Genomic DNA, 27,520 nt, shown 5'->3' with positions numbered 1-27,520 from the left:
TGAATCAATGAGGAATTTTTCAAACATCTAAAATAGATACATTTCAATTATCTTTGAGGTTCAGGGCACTTCCACGGAAGCTTCACTAAATTAAAAGAAAAATCTGTTAAATAAAGCATTTTGTTTTAAAGAAATAGGAGAAAAGCTTACATAAAATCTCCCAGTTCTAAAGATTTTAAAAAATATATATAATGACATGCTTAACACTTAAAAATATGAGTATATGTGTGTGTGTATCACTGCAATTTACCTAAGATTCTATTATTTTAGCAAAGCAACAAAACATGATTATTTTTAAAAAGCAGTTAGACACATTTCTATCATACCTGTTTAAAACTATGTTTGTATTCTTTGCAAGCAGTTTCTACTGTGAACTTTGTACTGAAAATATTACAAAGTTTTGCACCATAACCATTACGACCACCTGTAAGACAAATTAAATGTGAAAGGTTTAATGAAAAGGATTTAAGGAAAACAGTATAAAAGTAACTTAATCAATACCAAAAGACATGGTGTTTATGGAATAACAAACACATATACAGGAATCGCATGTCTTGTTTTCATCAGTAGTTCCAAACTCAATCTGTCAGCCAGATTAGAGTTCTAGAAGTTCTAACACACATCAATGTACTATCAGAGTTAAGATTTTAAAGTATCTGTTGGACTATTATCAAGACTACACTTATATATGATAGCTTTTCATAGATATTAATTATGAAAAGGATTTTTCTCACAACAAAACTTCACAGGTTTCATCTTTTGTAATATTTTTATAGGAATAGTAAGAGTTTTTACATTGAGAACAATTATTTTTTAACAAAAATTTTAATCAACCATTTAGATTTTCTTTACCTGTTACTTTTTTCTCATCATCATCATAGTTACTGGATGTTAAAAGCTGTCCAAAAATTAATGCAGGAACATAAACTTTCTCTACTTTATGTTCTACTACTGGAATGCCTTTCCCATTATTCCAAATGCTTATAATGTTAGATTCGCTGCAAATAAACAAGCAGAATTTAGAGCTTAAATAGTTTAAAGACACTGATTTTCATAAAAAGTAAACCAGAATCAACCTGAATAATTATAAGCAAAATACCTGTCATTGCTAATTGGAACACAGTTATTCATCTTTCCTGAAAATACTTTGTTGAGAATAAGCACTTCGATCCTTAAGTTATAACTTAAATTAGGATCACTAAGATATCTGCAAGTAACAGTGCAAATATTTCTCAGAAAAAGGAACTCTTCTCAACCTCCCAGAAAATAGTAAAAGTAGTGAAGATTTGACAGTAAGAAGTCAGCTAGAGATTCCATTTTCTTTTCTATGCATTAGCCATGATCCTCCTGCTTCATTCTACCAGCATACCACCTGTGAACCACAAGCTCTGAAGAGACAGTGGCCACTGTCATTTTCATTTCCTACCTAACTGCTGTAGCAGTACAGATGGAAGAAGGATAGACAGCCTGAACTGTATTTCATCTTTACATTAAATGTTAGAGGGTTGTTTGTATTGTGGCACTCACTGTCACAAACTAATTTTAACGGTTTTATAATATGTAGAAATAACCAATTTTAGGTCTTTTTTAGGCTTTTCTATCATAAAACTATACATTTTAGCCCTGAATGGTATGGAGCAGAGAATCCTACAACTAACAGAAACTTGATGTAGGTAGTAGTCTTAAAGGAAAATTTTGCCTACCCTCTTGTTTTGAGTAGTATATACTATGATATCTTTACCCATTTAAGATCCAAATTTGCAAAGAAGCACAACTTCATAACCAACACTGAGAATTGACTTAAAAAGCTACCATTTACCACTCTGATTAAGAATCTCTTAGACACTCTGTTTCACGCAAACATACACACCTTAATCTCTTAATAGTTATTAGAAGTAGTTACTACAACTTAAAAATACTGTTCTAAAAGCCAAAATGAAAATCAATGATTCAGGAGGAAATTAAATAAATCAAAGTTATTTAAAATTTGATTTTTAATACATTATCTTCTTTCCCCAAATCAGCAACCAACTTTTCTTTCCTTCACTTTCCAATATAGGTTCAACTCACCTAATCTTGTAAACTCAAATTTTGATATCATTTTTATTCATATCTCCTGGTCATCCTCTAGAGTCATCAGTCATCAAGACTTATTAGTTTGTCTTTTAGATTCATTTCATATCAGTATCCTTTTTCTTCATTCCAAATGTTAGTATATGAATCTAGATAGACTAATTATCACCTTAAATATTAATTATTGTACATCTTCTTGCTAGCCACTCCCCTTAGATATATTCTGCATAATGATGATGGACTTACTATAGCTTTTATAACGCTATTTTGCTCCAGGATACATAAGTAGTTCCACCTTTTCTATAAAGTCAAGTTTAAAAGTCCCATTATCCATATCCCCACTTACATTCAAATACAAGTATTCTGCAACATGCACTATGTTTCCATCAGGTCAGTTTTATTATGTGACCATGTTCACTCCCAATTCTTCCATTTCTCTATTTATTGGTCTTTACCTTGACTATAATGTCTTTTTTCTTTCTTCATCTAGGCAAATTTTGCCCTAACTTCAAGTTAGTTTATGACTTCAGTTCTCCATTAAGCCTTTTACCCAGCCTTTAACAATGCTTTCCAACCCTCCTTATATTGAGATTGGCAAAAAATCTAAATTAGTCACTGGGGAACTCAGCATATAATTAGGTTATCTCATTTGTGGATAAACACTCTTTATAGAATACACAGCTGAATATTTAGGTATCTAACAGCTTCAAATTGTTGGTGACACTGTTACTGTCTGTCCTTATCTCCAGAGGCAAAAATGGTGGGCCTTAGAAATAAGGGCTATATATTGCACTACTGTTTTAGACTTCTAAATAGTTCCTATGCTGAGATTAAAACCTATAATTTATTAAGTACCTATTTTCTTCAAAAAACTTCATGAGGCTTAAAACTCATAGAGAAGAATTCAAAGGAAAGAAAAGCAATGAATGAAAAATTATAAATCTTAAACATCTCAGAATGACCCAAAATTCAATATACTCATGGAAAAACATTTAAAATTTTTTTAATTCTATTAGCATATATGGTACTATACTTAAGCTAATCTCTATCACAACTTTAAAAAATAAGGATTGATACCTCCTACATTTAGTATATCTATATGAGTATGAAATTGGAACATTCTATCAAAGTCATCTCCCTATTACAAAATTTCAATCTATATCACTTTCCAGATCTGGTATTTATTTCTGTAATCTCTAAACAATAATTCAGAATTCTGTAACTGTATTCTTTGCTCTATCAATAATCTTCACAAATATATTAGGAAAAATACTGCATTTAAATGAGCTACAAGTTAAGTTTCAAAATAATTAAGGCTGAAAAGCAACCTGAAAAACAATCTAAATATCCTATTCAATATTCATCAACCAGAAAGAGGTTAAATTACAAAATACCAACACAAAAGTCATATAAAAAGAATTAAGTAGATCTATAAGTTAATAAGAAAGGCTGTCAATAATATGTCAAGTAAAATAGAAAGATGTAAAATAGTACATATATTATAATCCCATTTTTTTAAAAATGTAAATGTTAGTATGAGTGTAATTTTTTTGAAAGCTACAGTTTTAAGAGTTTTAACTCTAAATAAACAAGATTACTTAAACTAGCAGAAGAGTTGGAACTCTGATTAATGTGCTTTCCACATTTGCTTCTTTTTAATCAAATAGATTCCAGCAAATAAGTTATTCCAACACTAACCATTGTTATATTATTTAATAAGTTTTAAGTTTTCCTGTAAAAAGTTGCTTCAAATTCTCCAACTTTCTAAAAAAGCTATCCAAATTCTGTATGACATCCCATGCTAATTTATTTCTATGGCTTTATTTAAATTGTATACTCACCTCAGAGTAGTGTGGAAAAAGAATAAGAGCTAAGCTGTGCTGTATATTCTCTACACTTAACTATCAAAATTCAACCTTTCCTTTACACAAAAAGTTCATGTACACACATGCACAAAGAAAAATAAAAATCTGTACAAAAATGTTAAAAAGAATGAAACTGAAACAATATCAAAACTGTACAGCAGAGAAAACTGGATCAATGGAATAAATAGCATAATAGTACTCATTCCCATTTCAACGCTGTTTTAAAATGATTTCTTAAATTAGAAATCAAACAAGCAAAAATTACATCTCTGATATAAGGTTCATTTTAATAAAAATAAGATTTATTCTGTAATACATGTAGTAAAGGAAAAAATAAGGAATGCCTTTATAGGATGAAATTCACAAAAATGATTAAAATTCAGAAATGAGATAAAAAGAAATAAAATATAAGGGTCATCATCTCCCAAAATGTTTGTCTAACCATCAATTTTAAAATATGTGTGTATATATACTTCAATTAAAAACAGAGGAAAGAATCAATAGTTTCTAATCTATGATTTGTAAACAAAAAAAGTAAAGTAGAAAAGAAGTGGTAAAAAATGTACTACCTTCATTTTTCTTCCTTGGGAGTAGCTGACTATGAATTTTTATTTTATATTGAAATAGAAGAACTTTCTAGCAGAAGTAGTTAAAATGGCATAAAGATGAACAGGAAAAAATGGTATCTAATTATCATTAAGAAATAAATAAATTTAGTTATAATTCCATGTCACTCTTATGCCCACATAAAAATGTTTGTTGATTGAAAATGGAGTTAGAAAGAGAGTAATAAAGACACAGAATTATTCTTTGTCTAGAACTTGTAATAAACTTAAGGTAAAGTATGCCACCAAGAACCATTATTTGGTCCAGGGGCGTCCAACCTGCAGCCGATAGGCCACATGCAGAACAGGATGGCTGTGAATGCGACCCAACACAAAATCATAAATTTACTTAAAACATTATGAGATTTGTTTGTGATTATGTGTCACTATGTATTTGATGTGTGGCCCAGGACAACTCTTCTTCTTCCAGTGTGCGGCAGAAAACACCAAATAGTTAGACACCCTTGGCACAGTAGTTTTATAGCTTGCTTATTCATCACTTTGTTATAATAGGGTTCTTTGTAAGCTTTTTTAAGTCTGTGCTGTCAAAGTGGCCAAAAAAATTAAGATGAAAGAACCAAATAATTACCCCAATGTTCATCAAGAATGTATGTAAGGAAAGCCCTTTCTTCCTTATTTTAAAATCAGAATCTTTCAAATCTGAATTTTAAAAGAGATTAAACATACAAAATATTTAATATCCATTACTGCTTACTAGACCTCCTAAAACATAATCAATGATATAGTTTTTAACTGATAATTTCTTAAATATGAAAGAAAAGTAATCTTGACAGTTAAAATTTTCTTAAAACTATCTTACATTTCTGCTTATGTTGTAACTTATCCAACACACTTTGCCAAATAAATTCTCAAAAATGTATTCATTATAAAGGATTTAAATTTTAAAAAACAAATAAAGAAAAAGAAAAATCAAGAACTTTTAACAGCATAGTTATGTGGTAATACTTTCATATAAGAGTTAACTTCATGATATAAACAAATATAAACTATATTTTTATTATATAATCAATATTAACCATGCCATCTAACATCAGATTATTGACAGAAGGCTATGCCTGAATTATTAAGTTTTCATAATATAGAAAAATCTTAAAATCATGCTAAATTACTAATAAAATTATAAAGGATAAAATTTATATTTTACAAAAGGTATGCTAATGAAAGCAGAATAAGTGTAACAACTGTATTTTTAACCTAAAACTTCATTATTTTCACTCCCCCTCAGTCCTCAAAAAAATATCACCAGAGATCTAATTAGCTGAATGCCTAGTGTATATATATACTTTATAATACAAGCAGTTTCTAATTTATAAATGATGTTATAAATAATGACAAAGTTCTAACACAGACCTTGAAAAGTCAATTCAACCTATAAAATAACTGGAATAAAACTGGCCATTGCCCCTAGCCTTCATTTCCAAAGCAATATTAAGAAAGAAAAGATAGAGTAATTACTTCAGTAGCTGAAACAGCATCCACAGCATCAAAGACAAAGAAAAGTGGTCTCCAAGAACTCACATAAGAAAATATTTTGGGGAAAAAGATCATGAATGAGAAAAGAAACTATAAGAGTATAGTGTTCTGGCTAAAAGAAGCAAAAATAACAAGGTCTTCAGCAAAAGGAAAACAAAAAAGCACTAAATGTATATATTATTCACTTGAAAAGTATTCATAAGTTGAATACTATGAATAAAACTTAGTATAAAAAAATTAAACTTGGAATATACTTACGGATCAATAGAAACTTTAATACAGGTCATGTTCTTATCCCTCTGTTTATTGTCAGCTGCATTAACTATAAAATTAAATATATCAATGAGTAATCAAACATAAAGTTATATAAAGAAATACATGAAGCCCTGGCTGGCATAGCTCAGTGGATTGAGCACGGGCTGCGAACCAAAGCATCACAGGTTCTATTCGGGGCACATGCCTGGGTGGCAGGCCACAGCCCCCAGCAACCACACATTGGTGTTTCTCTCTCTCTTCCTTTCTCCCTCCCTTCCCTTTCTAAAAATAAATAAATAAAATCTTTAAAAAAAATACATGAATGCAAGTGCATGTGCACCACAACTTAGTATAAACAGTTACATATGGTAATAGTTAATAAAAATAATTACTGGTAACCTCTAATATAAAACCTTATTTCCCAAATAACATTCTTAAATTTTATATCATACCAAATAACTGTCATGTCTTCTATACAAAACAAGAAGGGGGACAATTTTGTGATATATGTAAAAACAAATTAAGTACAAGCAAACATCTACAGTTTACAACCCCCTACTCCAGATCCAAATGTGAAAAACTGGATCTAATCACATATATTGTTATTTTAAATCATATTTGTATTTTTCAATTACAGTTGACATAAACTATATTAGTTTCAGGTATACAATCCAGTGATTAGACATTACATAACTTACTAACATCATCCCAATAAATCTTGCACCCATCTGACACCATACATAGTTATTAGAATAGTACTGACTATATTCCCTGTGCTATATTTTATATCCCCATGACTATTTTGTAACAACTAATTTGTATTCAATACTTCTTAATCCTTTCACCTTTTTCACATCCCCCAAGCCCTCTCCTATCTGGCAACCATCAAAATGTTCTCTGTATCTATGAGTCTGCTTCTGTTCTGCTTGTTCGTTTGTTTTTTAGACTCATTGTTGATAGATTCATATTTACTGTCATTTCATTGTTAATATGTTTTATCTTTTTATACATTTCATATAATACTGGTTTGGTGGTGATGAACTCCTTTAGTTTTTTCCTGTCTGAGAAGCTCTTTATCTGTCCTTCCATTCTAAGTGATAGCTTTGTTGAGTAGAGTAATCTTGGTGGTAGGTTCTTGCTTTCCATCACTTTGCATATTCCTTGCCAATCCCAATCCCTTCTGGCCTGTAAAGTTCCTGTTGAGAAATCAAATCAGCTGGCAGTCTTATGGGAACTCCCTTATAGGTAACTAACTGCTTTTCTCTTGCTGCTTTTAAGATTCTTTCTTTGATTTTAACCTTTGGCATTTTAACTATAATGTATCTTGATGTTAGCCTCTTTGGGTTCATCGTTTGGACTCTGCACTTCCCAGACTTGTATGTCTATTTCCTTCACCAGGTTACAGTATTCTGTCATCATTTTTTTCAAATAGGGTTTCAATTTCTTGCTGTCTCTCTTCTCCTTCCAGACCCCCATGATGTGAATGTTGGTATGCTTGAAGTTGTCCCAGAGGCTCTTTGCACTATCCTCATTTATTTTTTGGATTCTTTTTTTTTCTTTTTGTTTTTGCTGTTCTGATTGCAGGGGCGGGGGTGTCTGCTTATATTCCAATTTGCTGATATGATTCTCAGCTTCCTCTACTCTACTGTTGATTCCCTGTAAATTACTCTTCATTTCAGTTAATGTAGCCTTCATTTCTGACTGGTCCTTTTTTATGCTGTTGAGGTTCTCACTAAGTTCATTGAGCATCCTTATAACCAGTGTGTTGAACTCTGTATGTAGTAGATTGCTTGTCTCTATTTTTTTTTCTGGCATTTTATTCTGTTCTTTCATTTGGGACATGTTCCTTTGCCTTATTTTGGCAGCCTCTCTGTGTTTGTTTCTATGTATTAAGTAGAGCTGCAACATCTCCTATGCTCAGTAAAGTGGCTTAATGTAGTACGTGTTCTGTAGGATCCAGGGGCACAGCCTCACCAATCACCCAAGCTAAATACCTGAGGTGCACCCCAGGGTGAGCTATGTACACCCTCCACTTGTAGTTGAGCCTTGATTGTTGTTGGCATGTCAGCAAGAGGGATTTATCATCAGGCCAATCAGCTGCAAGAACTGGCTGTAATCACTGACCACCATGAATGATCAGCTGTGCAGGGGTTCACCCCACAAAGCAGGACTTACTTCAGTAGGGCTCTGGTGCCCACTGAGTCTACCCCTTGAGTATGTCACTTGTGGAGGTGGTTCAATGTGGTCTGAAGCTGTTTACTGGGTACACTGGCTGAGAGGCCTCCTGAGCAGTGCAAATCAAGGTCAATCACTGCATGTGTTCTGCCCAGGGCCACCCAGCATGAGCTACAAAGCTGTCTGCAGATGGCTGCTACTTGTGTTAGGCTTAGAGATGCCCATGTGAGGCCAAGCTATGAACCAAGGCCAGCTGCTGCTAGTGCCAGGTCTGGGGTCATTAAGCAACAGATACAGGACCCATTGAGGCCAGATGCTGCTTGTTTGAGAGATTTTAGGAAAATCTGAAGCAGGGGCCAAGACAGGCCATTTTTATGGAAAAAACACTGGAAACCACCTGGGTGGGTCCAAAAGTTTTGTGGGGTAGGATCTTATGGAATCACTAGGGCAGGGTAAGCAGTGAAAGCCATGGTGATGGAGTCTCAGACATGGAGCCTGCCTGCCAGCTCTGTCTGAGGAGAGCTCATCAAAGGAATAATCGCCTCTGCTAGCACTTGTCTCAGAGAAAGCTGCCCCTCAGCTCTTGCCCTGGTGTTGGACAATTCAGTTCCTCTCAGTATGTCCCTGGTGTCTTTTGATCTACAGCCTCAGTATCAGAACTCAAGTAAGTTCAAGTAAGTCCATGCACAGGCCCTTTAAGGGGAACTAACTGGGACTCCAGAAGTCTGTCTCACTCAGCCTTAATCCCCACTGGTTTTTACAGCCACAGATTATGGGGTCTTTTCTTCCTGGCATTAAATCCCTGTGCTGAGGAGCCTGGTGTGAGGCTGGGACACCCCGATCCTCAGGGGGAACCTCAGCAGCCAAGATATCCCTCCCTATTTTTATCGACCACAAGTGGGTATGGGGCCAATCCATTCTGTGTCTCTGCCCCTCCTACCAGTCTTGAAGTGGCTTCTTTTTTAATTCCCTAGTTGTAGGTTTTCTATACAGCCATATTTCAGGTGGTTCTGAATGATGGTTGTTCTGTAGTTAAGCTGTAGTTTTGATATCTTAATTATATTTTATCTTGGCAACAAATAACTACTTTCTCTTGATCTCCTTCAATAGTCTAGTGATTTTATAAAAAAGATTAAATTAAAACCAATAAGTTATTTTTGAATTACAAAGGCAAAGTCTTTAGCATCCTTAAAAATCTCTAAACCCTATGCAGTATAACTGATAATATACTTGATATATTAACCACTGCTTCAGTAAATTCAAACACAAATTAGCTGTCAAACTTCAATCATAGAACGAATATGATCCTATTAAACACCTGAAAGTAAAACTAAGTAGAAGACAGTTGAGAGGCAATAGTGAAAGAAATACAACATGAGTAATCAGTTTTACTCTCCTCTCCTTGTCACAAAGACCCACTGGAAGAAGCTCAAACCCACACAATTCTGCTGTCTAGGAAACCTCAAGTGGCACTGATGAGGAGGCAGAGCACAGTCTCGAGAAAGTCCTTGGCTAAAACCATCTCCAAGGTGCAAACATCCCCTAGGAGTCAATTAGACTATGAACTTCATTAACATTTAATTAATGATGTGATTTGGAGAGCAAAGAGATCATTTAGAACAAAGACTGGGTTTTTAAAAAGATTTTATGTATTTATTTTTAGAGAGGGGAAGGGAGGGAAAAGAGAGGAAGAGAAACATCCATGTGTGGTTGCCTCTTGCATACCCTTTCCTGGGGATCTGGCCCATAACTCAGGCATGTACCCTGACTGGGAATCAAACTGGCAACCCTTTGGTTCCCAGTCCAGCACTCAATTCACTAAGCACACCAGCCAGGGCATAACAAAGATTGTTAAACTAGACTGCCCAACAAAAAATACTGTATTTGTTGGTAAAAACACAATTTTACATATTTCACCTCTAACTCACTGAATCTGCAAGGCTCAGGCTCTGTAATCTCTATTTTTTTTAATCCTCATCTGAGGACATGCTTATTGATTTTAGAGAGGCAGAAAGGAAGAGAGAGAGAGGGCGAGAGAGACATCAGTGTGAGAGGGCAAGATCATTGGGTTAACTCTTACATGTGCCCAAACCAGGGACCGAACCTACAACCTAGGCATGTGCCCTGACTAGTAACTGAGCCAACAACCTTTTGGTTTATAGGACGAAGCTCCCACCAACTGTGCCACACTGGCTGGGGCTGTAATCTCTACTTTCAATATGCCTCCCAGGTGACTGGGATGCAAACAACTCCCAGATTATTGCATATACACCACCACAGATTACTGTGGTGGTGTATAGGCACGACTTCAGTAACTTCGAGATTACTAATCAAATATATCACGTTCATTTTTCAAACGAACAGTTAAAACACAAAGATATGTTAAGCAGATATGAAAATATTATAGTAAGTTATGCAAATTTTCTGAAGAACATGTGTATTCAGCATAAAAAAGAGATATGCCTTTAAAATTTATATTGTAAGTCTGGCCTTATATATAAGGACATATTAATGATATCAGCAGAATCTTAATCAGATGCATCAAATCTTAAGCCAGTACTCACCCAAGATTTCATCAAAGATCTTGTATAAACCTGGCACAAAGGTAACCTCTCTGCAATTCATTCCTACATCTTCATCATACACCCACATTAGCTGCATTAAGAAAAAAATTCAAAAAACTTATTAAGTAAAAAAGTGTTTAGCATCAATTTTACACAGTATAAACACACATCTGTCCTTTATGCTGTAAATACTTAGACTTTCAAAGTAAAAAAAAAACATATACTACTTCAGTTACAATCAATATCACAGTATTCACAATCAATTTAAATAACCTCAAAACTGAGAAACTGTTCATTTTGTATCATCTGTATTTTATCCATAAATTTAGCTTTAATATAAGGCACCAAGAATTGTAAGAAACAGTATTTAAGTATAATAGAAAAAATGAAAATATATATACTTTAGACTTTTACTACAAGCCATATATTTTTTTATTTTATAAGGATCCCAGATTAAAATAGTATGAACACAACATGACTTGGGAGTCAAAGAGACCCAGCTTTGAATCCCAGCTCTTCCTAGTTGACAGATCTGAGCAAGTTACTTTATATGAACTCCAGTTTCCTTATCTATAAAATGAAGATAACAGTATCTACTTCCCAAAATTGTTAAAATCAAACAAGATAAAATGTGTAGGCCAAGTCCATAGTAAATATTAAATAAATCATTAGTATGTATGTATAAATTCTAGAATTTAAAGTAAACCACAGCATGCATGAACTTAATTAGGCACTTTTCTAAAAGTTCATATAGTACCATTTTACTCTATAGTTCTTACCTTTGATAGTTTTTATCTCCTAGTCTTTTGATCCCTAGCAAGAAATGAAGATATTTCTACCTCTCTTATATCCTCTATTTTGTTTATGATGACAGAGACATGAAGTTATATACTTATAAAGCATATAATCACAAAAATTATATTAAAAAGTCGATATACATATACATCTCCTAATCCCAATAAAATTTAAAAACAACTACCTGTGTCAATGGCTCCACTGACCCGATGTATGTGTCAGGACGAAGGAGAATGTGTTCAAGTTGTGTCTTTTTCTGATATACTCTCTCAACAGACAACTTCTTTGAAGAATCATTTCTGTTTGCAGTTTCCGACTCTTCTTTTTTTACAGCATTGTTCTGATCAAAAAGAGTCTAAAATTAACCAAAAAATCAAATTTAAATAACCTACCAAGGGGTAAACTAAAATGTATATGGATACATGTCATAGGTTTTCTTTTTAACAAAATTATCTTTCAGGTTCATTGACTTTCAAGTCCTAAGATAACAATCTATTTACTGACAGCCTAGTTCTTTTTATAATGTAGTATGAAACTGCAGTTTCACACTATAATGCAGAGGCACCAGAACAGCTAGAAAAGCCTGTATCTATTCAATCTAGAAATATAAGTATCTCCCATTCTGTAAGATAATCAAGTTAATTTTTGTAGTCCTCAAAACGACCCAAGGAATATTAGTTCTGATCAGGTTACAGGTTCACAATGATTGAACCTGACTGGCTGCAATGGTCTCCCAAAAAACTTGCAGATTAAGTTCCCTGTCATTAACCTACTGAAGATTATAGTAAAGAGTGGGCAAAAGTAACTTACATAGAATAATAACCTAGGTAATTAGTAAACACTGATATAATGGAGAACACTAAACGTGGTTTATGAAATCTCAAATTTCACACTTTTGCAGGTCATGCCATAATTGTTTATATATCAGTGATATGTGCCCCCTTATTGAGGCACCCTATGATTTCAGTTTCTCTGCCAGTTCCAAGGAGGCAGAGACAGTTAATCCTGATTCTACCCATTACAGCAGATAATGCTCCCAAACTCGAATTCCCATCATCTGGAAATTTCCCTGTCTTCTTAATAGCATCGGAGAACACCTCGCTCCTTCTGGAATTCCCTAATACTGACAGATAAGACATCCAATTAAAAAAAAGGTATTATGAGGCCTGAGTTTCTTAGAGTCAATAAATGAACAAACTGAACTAACAAGCAAAATAGAGACAGATTCACAGACAGACAGCAGACTGACAGCTCCAGGGAGAGAGGTTAGGCGGTGGAGGGATTGAACAAAAAGGACTCATGGATGGACATGGACAACAGTGTGGTAACTGCAGGGCGCAGGGAGAAAGGTATAAAGGGGATAAATGGTAATGGGAAAATACGATAAAAATAAATTTAAAAAATAAAAATAAATAAAGTGTTTAAAAACTCAAACATAAGATACAGTGAGAAAAATAAAATATCTTCACAGGTCTTTGAACTTTAGTAAAAGTGAAACAATCAGAAGAGAAACAAAGGAAGAGAGAGAGACTTTGTGCATATGAACAAGCAGTGTACCACTTCAATTCAAGTCAAAGATAATAGCCATACCATCATCTTTAAAGTTATTGTTAAAAAGAATATCATTACATAGCCTTCACATGTATGTTTAAAAATCAAACTATAGAACCTGTGCATAGTCTAAACCAAAACAGGAATTATAACATACAAACCCTATGGAAATTCAAATGTTAATTAAAATCTTCCAACACCATAAATTAAAATGGAAGATATTTAATATTTCACAATATTAAACAGCATTATAACACATTTTCTAAACTTTAAATATTTTTATATTCTCTCACTTATAAGGCACTTATTCTCTCACCCATTAACTCTGCTCAGAGTTCATTAAAAATACCATAATTTCACTCATATGTGAAATCTCATGAACAAACTGAACTAACAAGGAAAATAGGGACAAACTCATAGATGGAGAGCAGGATGACAGATAAGGGGTCGGGGGAGGTTTGGGGTTGGAGGAATTGAGTAAAAAGGAAAAAGGACTCAGGCATGGACAACAGTGTAGTGATTGCAGCAGGGAGGGAGATATAAAGGGACTAAATGGGAATGGAAAACAATACAATAAAATTTTTTTTTAAAGTGAGCATGGTGAGAAGCCTGTGGATTTCCTGGGAAAACTTTTGTATTACTTTAAATGTAGTTCATGAATAAATAACTTTGAGACAAAAAAAGTTCCCAGAAACACATAAGTGAAAAATGACAAATAATTAAAGAGTTCTTAACTGAAACAAACAAAATACCTTTGGACAAAAGAAAATAATTGTTTCATAAAGTCTTCATATTGTGTTTCTATCAAAAGTTAGATTATAAACTAGCTGGCCAGAAATATGAACCATGTTTTTAAAATACCAGACACTTTCAGTATGTCTAATTATGTTCCTTGCTTTTCATGATGATTAATTTAAAGAAAAAAATCTAATGGTAAAAACAAAATAGTTAGAACACAGATCATAATGACTTTGACCTTAATGATCTTTTTAAAAAAGCATTTAATGATGATAAATGCAATGGAATCAAAGGTGAGTTAACTTCATACCACTAACTTAGAACTTTGCAATTATTGGCATGAAGATCGGAACTTATAAAACCATCCAAGTAAGGGCTTTTTCTTTTCCTATTCAAGGCTACCTCTCCAAAACAAATCCTACTACAAACAAAGCATTTTGAAGATTAGACACAACCAGAGACTCCTGTCTCCCTAATTTGGGCTCCCAAATTTGACCCTGATGAGTTACACTGAACTCAAGTGGCATACAGGTATGGAAAAAAGGGGTGAAGGGCTACCTAACTCTGTTTTCAAGAATTTTCAATATTCTCTACAACCCCTTACTACCAACTGCCACCACTACCTCCAGATGGATACATGAAAATAAGGAATGTCTGGCTTGCACCAACCACCTTCCTATCAAGTTCAAAAAGTTGTCATTCTCGCTAAGATGTCTTGAAAATCATAGAGTATGTGAAATGTAGTTGGCTTTGTCAGATTACTATTTGTAATTTTCTCTAGGAATAATAAGGGGTGGGCAAAAGTTGACTTACAGTTATTCACATGGAAAGTAATACAATAATTAATAAATAACAATACAAGAATAAACTCTTGTGTTTCATGCACTCACAGCTGTAAACCTACTTTTGCCCACCCCTGTATATAATTAGAAAATAAATGTGACAATATATTTTAAACATTTTATGCCAAAATACACTTTCTTAAATATCACATGACAGGTGCTGAAGAAAAAGACGTATCATTCTATTTAAAGTAATGAAAATTACATATTATTTATAGAATATCATAATAAAACAGATGTTTTAAAGTCTTCTGTAGATATTTCAAATAAATTCTTAACTATGATATTAAATCATAATTTATAGTTTATTAAAATTACCCTGTATATTGAACAGTTATTAAGTATATTAAAATGAGCCCGTTTTCATCAGAAAATAAATTATATATATGCATAAGAAAATATAAAATATACCCACAGAATATCAATAAATTAATCTGTGAGAAAAAGAAATATTGGTCATTTTCTGATATACACTTTTTAATTTTCTACAATGAACATATATTTCAAAGCTTATTAACCTATTTATGTGAAAATATAATTATGCTAGGATAAAACGGAAGCCTTCTTTTTTCTAGAGGCACTGTTTGTACTTTCTTACTACTTCTGCTGTTCCAACTGTCTAACTTGAATCTAGGCAAACAGGAAGTGAAACCCAAATAAACAAGTAAGGCTGGCAGCCTTGACAAAGTAGAAAGTAAAAATTAATATTGCCACCAGATTTAGCTTACTCTCCTGTTGTCTGCAAATGATAGTTTGCAATGCTCACTAGCTCATGCGCAACAAAGAAAGAAGATTCTCTCCTAAGAGGTCAATAAGCTTTTCTAACAGAAACCTAGACTAATGGTCTTTTTCAGCTCCTGTTTATTAGCAAGTTGTCCCCTGAGCAATGGCCAGGCCACTAAAAATGAAAATCTGAGGGTAAAGCAAAAGAGGGCAACTTCCCTTCCCCTTCCTATTCAATGAGATGGTCCCATACCTAGAACAGGTTTGAATACAAACAACCCCAATCAAAGAACAAAGAAACTAAATGAAAAAAATCTTTGATCACATTATCACCTTAAAAAGGGAAGGACAAGAGGGATAGTCACCCTGGGTATCATCAGTTTTAATACTGTTACTGATAATATTCAGAGAAATGATCAAGAAATTAGCCTTAACAAAAACAGACCAGCAAACTCATATGTACACCCTTACAAAAAGCACACTCAATTGCACAGATGATACAGGAGAGTGATATATATTTGATACCTTCAGTCTATGAGAATTATGCTCATTTTAAATATTGAAAAGAAGGGGTCTTTTGATTTGAAAAAGAAAATGATTCAAACTTTTCTTTTTCTTATATGTTCACAGTAATAATATCTTGTACTACAGTAATTACACTAAGTACTCCATATTGACTAAATATTAATAGTCATTAAAAATAATCAGTTATCAAGAGAATTCCAAATAAACTTTTGTCAAAGTAGAAGTTAAAAACATATGATTTAAGTTTATTTGTAATTTATTTACTTGTTGGTCAAATTACCAAACTATTTATAATTCCAGCACCCAATTACACTGGAATCTAATAAATCAGGGCAACATTTTCATTCCCACGTAAATTAAAGGCAATGAAAATGTAAAATAATCCCATATTAGAATACATATTCTTCACATAAAAAAAGTTGTTTTCATTCTATTCTTTGTGATTTACACACATGATGATGCCATAACTGACTTTTTTCACAGTTCAAAAGCTGGCTGTCGAGTTAAGCGACAAAACATGGGGCATTTAAGTTATAACAAAAGCATCAAAATAATATATAAAATCTATTTTTAAATATTAATCTACTTTATAGCATTTTTGCAATACTAACTCCTGGTAGTAAAAGAATATAGATTTCATACTTATCCAAGACTCGACCTTTATCGAGAATACTTCTCAACCCCCAGAAAAGAAAAACATTCCAATAAAACAAACTCCTTATTTTAGAATGAGTAGATACCACGATTATTTTGTAAAAAGAAATATTTTTCTTACACAGAACTGTCACTTAAAATATAGGAATTTGGGGCAATCATCCACAGTTCTTGTTTTTCTATAGAAAAGTGAATTGCTGCCAAAGAGGGGAAAGGAGATGGTCTGCCAGTTGGTGCTAAAAATGAACTGAGCCACTCATTCACATAATCAGCACAAAATCTCATCATCCCCAAGCAAACAAGAGTGGGATTAGCAAAAGCTTTAGTAACAAGTCTCTTATCTTCTATAGCATCCTTTCACTTTGCATTATCCTTTTGCATTATCTCTTCTCTTTTTCTCCCTCAAGGCTGCCATGCTTGATGTCTACTTTAGCCACATTTCACCTATATAACAACAGAGTCATGTTATCTACCCACCATTAATGGAAACAAAAACTATCAATTTGTCTTCCAACTATGCTCCTCCAGAAATGTCCTCCCTAAGACAGGGACAAGGAGAAGTGTGGAAGATGAGGGATACTTAAGATCATAAGAAATGCTAAAATGTCCACTGTGGAAAAAAAATACACTTTCTGTAAAAGGCATCCAAATCTGAAAAAAAGTAAAGCTGTCACTATTTGCAGGTGACATATTATATATAGAAAATCCTAAAGACTCAACCAAAAAACTATTGGAACTAACCAATGAATTCAGTAAAGTTGCAGAATATAATAGCAATACACCAAAATGTTCTTTCTGTACTTTAATAACAAACTGAAAGAAATTAAGAAAACAATCCAAGCCCTGGCTGGCGTAGCTCAGTGGATTGAACATGGGCTGAGAACCAAAGCATCGCAGGTTCGATTCCCAGTCAGGGCATATGCCTGGGTTGCAGGCCACGGCCCCCAGCAACCGCACATTGATGTTTCTCTCACTCTCTCTCTCTTTCTCCCTCCATTCCCTTGCAATAAATAAATAAATAAATAAATAAATAAATAAATAAAAACAATCCAATATACAACTGCATCAAAAAGAATAAAACACCTTGGTTAAATAAATGTAAACAAGAAGGTGAATACCTCTGCACTGAAAATTGCAAGACACTGAGGAAAGAAACTGAAGAAGACATAAATACATGTAAAGATATTCTATGCTGATGAACTGGAAGAATTAATGTTGTTAAAATGTCCACACTACCCAAAGCAACCTACAGACTCAATGCAATCCCTATCAAAATTCCAATGGCATTTTTTTTCACAGAAATCAAACAAAAATCAATTCAAAATGGATTGAAGACTTGAATGTAAGACTTGAAACCATAAAACTCTTAGAAAACATAGATAGTAAGCTCCCTGACATCAGTGTTGGTGGCAATCTTTAGGATCTGACACCAAAAGCAAAGGCAACAATAGCAAAAATAAACAAGTGAGACTACACCAAACAAAAAGCTTCTCTCTAAACAGCAAAAGAAACCATCAACAAAATGAAAGGCAACTTATCAAAAGGGAGAAAATATTTGCAAATCATATATTTGATACATAGCACCAATAAAAACCAATTTGATTTAAAAAATGAGCAGAGAATCTGAATATTTTCCAAAAAACATACAGATGGACAACAGGTGCATGGAAAGGTGCTGAGCATCACTAAGCACCATGAAAATGCAAATCAAAATCATAATGATGTTACCTCACACCTGTTAGAAGGCTATTATCTACAGTGAGGAGGCTCAGCTGGGCATCATACAACAGAGCAAAAGGTCACCAGTTCAAATCTGGTCAGGTTCAAATCTAGTCAGGGCATGTGCCTGGTCCCCAGTTGGGGCGTGTGCAAGAGACAACCAATCCGTGTTTCTCTCTCACATCAGTGTTTCCCTCCTCTCTTTCTCCCTACCTTCCCCTATAAATAAATAAATAAATAAATAAATAAATAAATAAATAAGTATGTATGTATGTATGTATGTATGTGTATATGTATATACATTATTTTTAAGACAAGAAATAAGTTTGGTGAGGATGTAGAGAAAAGGAAATACTTGTGCACCATTGGTGGGAATGTAAGTTGGTGCAGCCACTATGGAAAACAGTATGGAGACTCTTCTAAAAATTAAAAATAGAACTACCATATGACCCAGCAATTTCACTTCTCAGTATTTAACTGAAGAAAATGAAAACAGTAACTCAGAAAGATATATGCACCCCCATGCTCGCTGCAACATTATTTACAATACCCAAGACATGGAAGCAACCTGAGTGTTTGCCCATGGATCAATGTATAAAGAAAATGTGAGGCACACACAGAGGAATATAATTCAGCCATAAAAAAATGAGATCTTGCCATTTGTGACAATATGGTTGGACCTTAAAGTAATTACGCTAAATGAAATAAGTCTGAGAAAAGCAGATATTATATGATTTCACTTACTAAGAATCTAAAATAAACCAAAACAAACACAAAAAAGCAAACTCACATATACAAAGAAGAGACTGAGGGTTGCCAGAGATGGGGGTGGAAGGAAGGGTAAAGGCAGTCAAAATAAGTAAGTCCTGGAGGTATAATGTGCAGCATGGTGACTGTAGTTAATAATACTGTATTATGTGAACGTTGCTAAGAGTGGGTCTTTAAGGTTCTCTGTGTGTGGTGATAGATGTTAAACTAGAGTTGTTATAGTGATTATTGCTTAATATAAAAAGTATACTTTCTCTGACACAAAAGAAATGAAATAGGTTATCACTGGATTAAAAAAGGGAAAATGGGCCCAGCTGGTGTGGCTCAGTGGTTGAGTGCTGGCCTGTGAACCAAACAGAGTTGTGGATTCGATTCCCAGTCTACAGTGCATGCCTGGGTTGCAGGGGCATGTGAGAGGCAACCACACATTGATGTTTCTCTTCCTCTCTTTCTCCCTTCCCTTCTACAAATAAGAAAATAAATAAATAAAAAGTCAGAAAATCTTCCTACTAAAAAAAAGGAAAATTTGTGTATGTATGTGTACCCATCTGAGAGCGTACTATGTGCCAAGCATTATGGGAATTATATAAATAATCTTAATCCTAATAAGAGCTCCATAAAGTTAAAAGTATTACTATGTTTCTCTTGGATGAGGAAACTAAGGTCTGGAGAAGTTAGGTGTTTTCCTAAAGCTAATGAAGCTAGTATTTAAAGAGGCTGAATTATAAAATCAGATGATGTGATTTCATAGCCCATACTCTTAAAGAGCATTATGCTATACAAAATGTATATACCCTGAAAAGGAAATGTACTTCCTAGCCTTTTGTGTGAATGAAATAGGTTAGTAGAAGAGAGATAGGTATGTCCCAAAATGCTTTGTTTATCCTGTCACATTAAGGTATAAAAGATGAGTTTAGTTTTTAATATTGTCAAATGGGGGAGGGGAAAAGAATAAATAATGGTTAAGAACATAAGTGTGGTTTAAAACCCACCTTTGCCTTACCCATGCCCTAATAGTTTGTTATCTAATCTCTAGGACCCTGTTTCCTTCTCTGCACATGGGAACAATTAAACCTTTTCTTTAAAATGGGGTCATACTTGTATTAAGATTTAATTTTTTAAAAAAATAAGAGGCTTGGTAAAAAACATACTTAGTAAAATGTAACTGCTGCTACCATCTAAGTATCGAACAGATCTGAAACCATGCAGGTAAACACACTTCTACTCAGAAAGCCTAGCATAATTTATAAAAACTGTTTCTAGGGGGAAGCGGGATAATAGTGGAAAGAAGGGGAAGGGACTAGTTAAAGAATGGCCCATGGACATGGACAACGGTGTGGGGATTGACTGTTTAGGGTGGGGTGTGGGCAGAGGAGGGCAAAGGGGGAAAATTGGGCAACTGTAATAGAATAACAACAAAAAATAAAAATTATGTTAAAAAGTAAAATATATGAAATAAAAAACTGTTTCTAAAAACTGCTATTATGTTATTTGAGAATGTATCTAATGAATATTGCTACTTGACCACTTGTCCTGATAATGAAAAAAGAGTTTTCAGGAAGTTAAGTACATACTAACTATCCAATTTGTTAACAATAACTGCAGTCCGATTATTTATTCAGCTCTTTGCTAGATACTCTGAAGCAGCGGTCCCCAAACTTTCTGGCACTGTGAGCCAGCAGATGGAGCTCAGGCGAGCTCTGCTGCAGGCCTGGTTCCTATTGAGCAGCAGTCGGGTACCCATACAGGTCCATGGCCCAGGGGTTGGGGACCCCTGCTAAACAGGATACAAACAAGTAAAATATATGATCTCTAACTTCAGGAGTTTATAATCTAATTGTTAAGACAAAAGTATAACACATAAAAATTACATTAAAAAGAAAGACATTTATGTTGTACGATCCATAAGAGTAACAGAAAAAGATGAGTATGAATCGGAGGATAAAAGGTTGGTGAGACTCTCAAGTAGCCTTCGATGAGTAGTTAAGATTTAGACTGGTAAAGAGGGGCAAAAGAGGCATTTGTGATGAAAGGTAAGCAGGCTAAGGCAAAATGACCGAAATAAACATGACATGCAGGAGACTGTGAAGAAATAAATCTATGAGAACTATCCAAAATGTATTTCATTTGGGAGGGCATATAATTTTTGAAAAAAATGCCTTTGAAAATCTGTTTGAGCAGTTCAGACTTGCAAAAATGAGCCACTAAAACAATGTTCTTAAAACAAATCTTTAGCCCTGCCTGCTGTGGCTCAGTGGATTGAGTGCTGGCCTGGAAACCAAAAGGTCTCTGGTTTGATTCCCAGTCAGGGCACATGCCTGGGTTGTGGGCCAGGTCCCTGGCTGGGGCCATGCTACAGGCAACCAACCAATGTTTCTCTCCCTCTTTCTCCCTCCCTTCCCCTCTCTCTAAGAATAAATAAATAAAATTAAATAAAAATAAAAACAAGTTTTTAAACAATATTTTCATATACAGCCATGGTCAAAAAAATTTATTTTATATGTCATAAAATTTTACTTTACAAATACTGCAGTTAATTGTGGTTTAATTTTTTTAAAGAGGCATATGTTTTAGATTTAAATATTGAAATATTTACAGATAAGTGATATAATTAAAGGATTTGCTTTACTTCAAAATAATGAAGAGGGGAAAGGTGGGTGACCTTGAACTGATGATTGCTGAAGACTGATGATACAAAGAAAGTCCTTATACTTTTCTGGCCACCACTTTTTTATATGCTGAATATTTTCTATTACAATATTTTTAATATATTAAATTAGGGTGTTACTGGGAAAAATCAATATTCACTAGTGATTAACTATATTCTTACATTTTCACAAATTTATTTTTTACAACCACTTACAGACGATAAATGACTGGAGTAAAATGTCCAATCAACTATGAGGGTCTAAAAATCAAAGCTTTACACACCATAAGCTAATTCAAGAAACTGCTTCCTTCAGAGAAGCCTTCATAGCTATTTTAACTTAAAACAGTTTTACTGGATTTATATTTTTCACCTTTTTAAATTTTAGATTCTGCAAATCCAACAAAAACCAAATACACTACCGAGGAGTTAATGTTAGTCTTAAACCACTTTGCTTTGTGGTTTCAGATATTATAATGTAAACTCTTGTGCAGTGACACTGTTAACACCAAATGCTGGCATCCAACTAAACAGAAGTCAATACGAGCAACACATGGCATTCCCAAAATAATATCAGAGACCAATTCCACTTTTACTTCTTCCTGTTACCCACAAGCAGGTGGCAACATAACACCAATTTCAACATAGCAAAGTTATCCTCCTCAGACACAGATGACCGCCACTGCAGCAAACCCCTGAACTCTTTGCAAAGGAATAATTTGCTTTTGCCCTGGCTTAAAGATATTTTATATGAAACAACTTTATCATTCTGATTGTTTTTATTGGTGAAATTCAAGAAGTGCACAAACATTTATTAAGACCAGTGCTGTGCCAAATGTTATCTCAATTTTCAAAGCAACCTTATTTTACAGATGAGAAAACAAGCTTCAAAACATTAAGTTCCTTGTGCACTCCTGTTGGAGACAGCATCTGAATCTATTGGGTTGACCAAAAAACCCATCACGTTTTTCCTTAAAATAAAAGACACATTTTTTGTTTTTACCAATAACTTTATTGATTTCGATATTTTGAGTATGTCAGCTATGTCCCGCTACTGGCTTCTAGTGAGTAGAGGCCAGGGGTGCTGCTAAACATCTTCCAATACATATAAGACAGTCCCACAGCAGAGAATTATTTGGCCAAAATGTCAATAGTGCCAAGAAACTTCGCAAACCACTTTTGACACATTTGATCAGTCTCAGCACCTTCTCCATATACTGCACAAATCCTTTTTTGCCTCAGTTGCATTTTTACCTTTCTTGAAAAAATAAAGCATAATATACTGATAATGTTGCATATTTTCTTCCATCTTCAATTAAAATGGCTGCACAAAAATTCACCAATTTTGATAGTTTTGTTAAATGCACACTGATATGACAGCTGTCACAATACAATGTAACAAAACTGTTTCGAAAGAACTTAAAGGCAACTAAGTACTACTAGAGTCATCATACAGAAAAAACTAAATGAACTTTTTAGCCATTAATCTCACCTCAAAGTCCATGTTCATAATCACCTCACTTTATCATCTCCAACAAAGTTAAACAAGTCTCTGATCAATGGTATATATTATGGACATAATGATGTTCACATAATCTGACTTAAATTTAAAGCATGCATCAAACCCTACAGCAAACTTATGGGGTAACTATCTTTTTAATAAACTTTTTAATTCAGCAAGAGGATATAATGTATAAATAAAAGATTTTTCCTACTTATTTTACTATATTTCCAATATTAGTATTTTTATAATGAAAAAATCTTTAATCAATAAATCAATTTGTTTCAAATGAATTTTCCTGATATTGAATGAGACCCTCTAAATTTCACAAAATTACTCATATAAATGAAAGTTTCTTATTGAGCTTGAAAGAAAAAAATGGTCATTTAATTATCTACAAAGTAAAATAGCAGTAATTTAAATACTGCTATCAAATAGTGAAGCCAACCAATTCAATCTTGGAGCAACATGTTTACCATTATAGAATCAGAGGTCCTCAGAGAAAACACTGATCAGGCCTCAACACTTCCAAATAGTGAATGAGAACCATCTGGCAAACTAATTCCATTTTTAGTAATGGTTTGATTTTAGTAACAGGGGTAAGGGCCATCAATTTTTAAAAATCATTCTTTTTGTGTTTATTCATTCCCCCTCTCCCCAAATGTCCACATGGACCATTAACTTATGTCAGATGACGTTTTACGTCTCTGGCCTCTAGTCTGTTCATATTACGTTAGTGGAGTAATACACACATTTTGGAGAGATCCTACAGTAAGAACCTGGCAAGTTATTTTGCAAAACACCTAGCCATGCAAACAAAAGGTCCCAACGTTCTCCTGCTATCAGCAACAAGCTTTGTACAGGGAGTACTGGCCAATACAGCAGAAGGGCTACTCAACTAACTCAAACATTGCCCAAGCAAAGAGAAAATGAAGAATTAAGTAATAAAAACGCCAGGGTGAAAGCTTCCTTAGGTGTGTTGAAAAAGGGAGGGTCTATCAAAAGTCCCTGGAAAATGAAATGCTTTTTTTCTTTTTCTCCTGGGTCCCTCGCCAGTTGGCTGAGCCGGGCTTTTCTGTGTAGGAAATGACCCCGATCTGAACTCTATGCTGAGCAAGTGAATTATCGATCTGCCGTGGGAACTGGATCTCTCTCGGTCTTCCCTCCACTACCACTTCCCAGCAGGAACTAACTGAGCGCCCAAGTCCTTTTAACTCCAGGACAAATCACTTTCAGTCACCTCCCCAGCGCTCTCCACTCAGCCTCCGCCTCGTGTCACCTGCGAGGCTGACGCAGGTGAGCGCTCCTTTTAACAATCCCGCCCTGACAGACGGACTACCGACACACCAGAACCGCTGTGAAGCCGCCATCCCGAGTGAATGCCACTCTCGGAATTTACGTGTACATGCAAGTGAATGAGACTCTCGGAATTGACGAGTAAACTGCTGCGGACACATTCCCCGCCAAATCCATTCTTTGAGAGATCAGATCATCAGAAATGGTTGCATTTTCAATACACGCACACACACACACACACACACACACACACACACACGGCCCTTTCTCCGGGATTTCCCTAAGCCACACTTGGAGAAAGTGCTGACCCACACAGACACACACGCCTATTGCCACAGCTATCCTCTCCTTCTCGTCTGCCCAAGAGTATGGGACGGAGGGGAAAAGATAAAGCAGGGGCCCATGTCGTGTTCAGGGTTTGCCCCCCAAAGTTTCAAGTGCACGCTAGGCTCCCGCAGCCGGAGCCTTCAAGGAGGTAAAGAGAAGAAAGAAAAGGGGCGGGGTGCGGGGGGTTTTGGTGGGAGAAGCCCCGACCCCGCGCGCGTTCCGAGGACCGGATTTCCCTCTTTCCCCTCCCTCCCACCCCACCCCCGTCCCCCTGCGGAATTCCTGCCCCGCCGCGGGCCGGGAACAATGCCGCGGCCCGGACCCCCACCCCCGGGCGCCCGCCACTCACCACCCAGGTCAGTGCCCCGTTGCCGCCGGCTCCCGCGCCGCCACCGCCGCCCGCCTTGGCCATGACGGGTGCCTCCGCTCACAGGCCCCGAGGCCCCGGCCGCCGCTCCCGCCTCCTCGCGGGCCGTCCGGCCCCGCTGCTCCGCACCGACCGCTCCACTCGCCGGGCTCTTAGCGGCGCCGCCCCCCGCGCCCCATCGCCGGGACCCGGAGAGGACGCCCGACCGAGACCACCGAGGAGGCCGCGCCGCCCGCCGCCCTCAAACTCGAGGCGCGGCGTTCGCGTCGCCCGGGCCTAGCGCCGTCGCCGAGGGGAAAGGTGGAGGAGGAAGCGGGAGGACGCCGGCGACAGCTGAGTAGCAGGGGTTCCTGCTCTTCGTCCTCCCGCGGGCGCCTCCGCCAGCGGGGCCGAGGTCCGGAGGTGCAAGCAGCGAGCTCGGCCCGGAAGCCCGAGGACGCAGAGGTGCCTTGTCCTTCCTCACGCTCCGTGAAGGCCGGCTGCTCCGGGTCCCGGAGTTGCCGCCTGCCGCTGCTGCCTCAAAGGCGGCCTTCGTAGGCCGTGCTGCAGCCCCGACTTCCTCAGACCGACAGGGACAATAAACAGAGCCTCCGCCGCCGCGGTCGCCTCCCTCTTGTCCGGCATAACACCGCACACACACACTCGCACACCGGGGAGGGAGGGCGCGGCGGACGCCCCCGCTGTCAGTCAGCGCCCCGTCGCCCAATCGAGGCCTTGTCGCCCAGGCTCTTGGCCAATCCAAAAATTCCAGGCCCCCTGAGGGGCGGGACCCGAGGGGGAAACGTCATTGCGGGTAGCAACCGAAGGGAAGACTTAGGGTTTTTTGTTTGTGTGTGTGTGTGTGTGTGTGTGCGCCTGTGGGTTTTCCATTTGAAGGGAGATCAGGGGCTGCTGTCAAGGGTCATTTGAGGGCGACGAAGGGAAAGGGTCGAATTCGCCTCGGGTCGATCGTAATCCTCCGAGCGTGCTGTTTACTCTAAGACCTGCCCACGTAGCCCTTGCCTTTGCCTGGGGCCGCTGGGGGTGGGGTGACAGGAAGAAGCTCAGGGCCGTCCCAAAGGGAAAGTATTTTTAAAGAGCGGTTGTAAACCACAAACAAGACGTTGTAGATCACTGATGCCAGGAGGGCCGTGGTGACCCCGGCCTCCGCAAGGCCCCAAGTGGACGCTGCTGCCGAAAGAATGCTTTGCTCAGACCTTCCCTACCTCCGTCTCCTTCCTCCCTCTTCCTCCCTTCATCCTCAAAAGGGATACGGTCAGTTTCCAGAAAACTGCCTTTAAAGAACTTAAATGATAAGAGGCACACGGAGAACGTTCCAGAGAAAGAATGCAGGTGGGGTTGAGGGGTCTGTTTCTACTCTTTGTTGACCTTTCTCTCTGCTCCGAACAATGCGGAAATGTCACTGTCACTTTTTCTTCTCATCTGTCCAGAGCTGTGCCTGGCTGTCTCTAAGGGGGTATGTCTGATATTTTAAATTGCTTTCGGTGGAATTTTAAACGCACACTAAGGAGTAATTTTATCCACATTAAGGCTTTCTAAGAACAAAAATTACCCATACAGTCACACCAAAGTCTTTGGCAGATGGAAGATGGCTTTACTTCATCCTGCTTTTCAATGTAATTTCATTCAACAAGTATTTATTGGGCGCACACTCTGTCTCCCTGTGCCAGGCTCTGCGACAGGTTCAAAATAAAAAACAGGGCCTTTGATTTCAAACTATTTTTAATCTGGTCTGTTGGGCAGACTAAAAAGAGAGTTAACTGTCAACGAAATGAGTACTTGAGGACATGAAGTGCCATCAACTAGTTGTGACAAGAGAGCTTTTTTCAAAGAGATGAAAAACCTATTGCTGCTTTGTGAAAAGGTGTTTTTGTGAACTTCTCTGCCAACTGTGCATTTCCTCTCCAGGGAAAACAAAAATGTCGAGGGTCACATCTTTCAACTGCCTTCTGAGTCCAGAGAGATGGGGAACTCTAAAACATGGAAATAATTTAAACATAGTTTTTCTTAATTAGCTCTCTAGTGGCCATGTAATT

The 27,520-nt window shown here is 36.4% G+C and overlaps 1 protein-coding gene across 2 annotated transcripts in view; it reads right to left on the bottom strand.

The window, feature by feature from the left end:
* Positions 1-26,157, bottom strand: part of TOP2B (DNA topoisomerase II beta) — a 65,140-nt gene extending 38,983 nt beyond the window's left edge. The window contains exons 1-6 of one of the 2 annotated variants that reach the window (XM_045857401.1): positions 25,467-26,157; positions 12,011-12,181; positions 11,032-11,122; positions 6,296-6,359; positions 853-998; positions 327-424 (exon numbers count right to left, since the gene is read on the bottom strand). In XM_045857401.1, the coding sequence (XP_045713357.1) occupies positions 327-424; positions 853-998; positions 6,296-6,359; positions 11,032-11,122; positions 12,011-12,181; positions 25,467-25,529 (633 nt within the window). In that variant the 5' untranslated portion in view covers positions 25,530-26,157. The remainder of the gene's footprint in view (positions 1-326; positions 425-852; positions 999-6,295; positions 6,360-11,031; positions 11,123-12,010; positions 12,182-25,466) is intronic. The other variant, XM_045857402.1, reaches the window with a different exon arrangement.
* Between the last annotated feature and the right edge of the window lie 1,363 nt (positions 26,158-27,520).

Source organism: Phyllostomus hastatus, unplaced genomic scaffold, assembly GCF_019186645.2.
Source record: "Phyllostomus hastatus isolate PE091 unplaced genomic scaffold, TTU_PhHast_1.1 phas_scaffold_129, whole genome shotgun sequence".
Lineage (NCBI taxonomy): Eukaryota > Metazoa > Chordata > Mammalia > Chiroptera > Phyllostomidae > Phyllostomus > Phyllostomus hastatus.
Note: the sequence above shows the minus strand (reverse complement) of the source record. Positions and strands in the feature narration are given on the sequence as shown.